The 1,476-nt window shown below is 54.9% G+C and overlaps 1 protein-coding gene across 1 annotated transcript; it reads left to right on the forward strand.

Moving 5' to 3' along the window:
* Positions 1 to 215: 215 nt before the first annotated feature.
* On the forward strand, positions 216 to 803 carry Iqcf6 (IQ motif containing F6). Its single transcript, XM_076868911.1, has 2 exons — positions 216 to 290; positions 435 to 803. Exons 1-2 carry the CDS (start codon positions 216 to 218, stop codon positions 801 to 803), a joined length of 444 nt encoding a protein of 147 aa, XP_076725026.1.
* Positions 804 to 1,476: the final 673 nt, after the last annotated feature.

Raw genomic sequence — 1,476 nt, forward strand, 5'->3', positions numbered from 1 at the left:
TTTTAATGCAACTGTGTCAATTTCAGTGAACTAGTCTCCAAATTGAACACTTGGGATATAATGGGTTAAAATGCTGACAGACAGGGCCTGATGAGGTGCGGGGCTTTTGTGTCAATGGGCGGAGTCCAATGACCGGGTGTGACTAACAGTTGAGGGTGGGGCTAATGACTAGGGTGGCCTAAATGATAGATGAGTGGACTCTAAAGACCAGGGCCATGGACACAGAAGAAACTGTGAATGAGGCCCTTCCAGAAGAGAAGTGCCTAGTAGATAACGAGCAGTTTCTAAAGGTGAGTGGGGGTTGGAAATATGATGGATGGGGCTTACAAACAAGAGGGCAGGGCCACCTAGGCCTCCTGAGCACCAGAAGTGGGGATAGGAACAGCAGAGTGCCCCCACTGAGCATGTCCATGTTCTTCCTTCCCACTAATCAGTTAGAGAAGGCAGCCATAAAGATTCAGTCATGGTGGCGTGGCAACATGGTGCGCCGGACACTACTGCATGCAGCACTCAGGGCCTGGGTCATCCAGTGCTGGTGGAGGTCGATGCAGGCCAAGATGCTGGAACAAAGACGGCGCCTGGCACTAAAACTCTACACCTGCCAGGAGTGGGCAGTGGTGAAGGTGCAGGCACAGGTTCGAATGTGGCAGGCCCGCAGACGCTTCCTCCAGGCACGCCAAGCAGCTTGTGTCATCCAGTCTCACTGGCGCTGGCATGCCAGCCAAACCCGGGGTCTGATCCGGGGCCGCTATGAGGTCAGAGCCAGCCGGCTGGAGCTCGACATCGAAATCCTCATGACCTAGGGCGCTGGCAGAGCCAAGGAGACTGGATCTCTCTCCCAATAAAAAAGACTTAATGACCACAAACTTGCCCTGGGGAGGTCAGACCTATGGAAGAGGGCTCAGCCCCTCAGTTTCCTGCCTTCCACTCAGAAAGATTCCTGATGGGGTTTACAGCCCCTGTCACCAGGAACGCAGCAAGGCCCCTAATGTCCTAATGTCAGACTTGGCCAATGTTGCACCAAAAGAGATCCCAGGGCCCAGGTCAAGTCCTGATGTCTCAGTCAGTCTGACTTTGGCCCCGTCCACAGTGGAAGGAAGACTTGGGCTTATTTTTCTGCAGTCCCTACCTAGACATTTCCATGCAGAGTAGGGCACCAGGAAGTCTGGCTACAGCCAGAGTCAGCTGGAAGACTGGGATTCTTCAGGCCTGTACTGCAGGGCCCTGAGGGCCAGTACAGCGCTTGACAGGAAGCCTGGAGGACTGGGCACCTCAGCTGAACAACAACAGGACAGGCACTGTTGTGTCTCTTGGGAGGTGAGGGGGAGGCAGCCAGCCAGAGATAGCCCCTGGAAAAGGCTAGAGCAGGAGTTGATGGGCAGCTGCTGTGTTGGCCACCTCCCTCCCCTGGGGCTAAATGAGGCTTCCCTCCTGCTGCTGGTCATTTCCTGGGAGAAGCAGGCAGGGAGTGAATGT

The sequence above is a fragment of the Callospermophilus lateralis genome, chromosome 10, assembly GCF_048772815.1.
Source record: "Callospermophilus lateralis isolate mCalLat2 chromosome 10, mCalLat2.hap1, whole genome shotgun sequence".
Lineage (NCBI taxonomy): Eukaryota > Metazoa > Chordata > Mammalia > Rodentia > Sciuridae > Callospermophilus > Callospermophilus lateralis.

What these genes read in the sequence shown, in the direction of transcription:
- Iqcf6 (XM_076868911.1), top strand. Translation starts at nt 216, where the DNA reads ATGGACACAGAAGAAACTGTGAATGAGGCCCTTCCAGAAGAGAAGTGC. An exon ending in ATAACGAGCAGTTTCTAAAG is followed by an intron (nt 291 to 434) that starts GTGAGTGGGGGT and finishes CCCACTAATCAG; the next exon opens with TTAGAGAAGGCAGCCATAAA.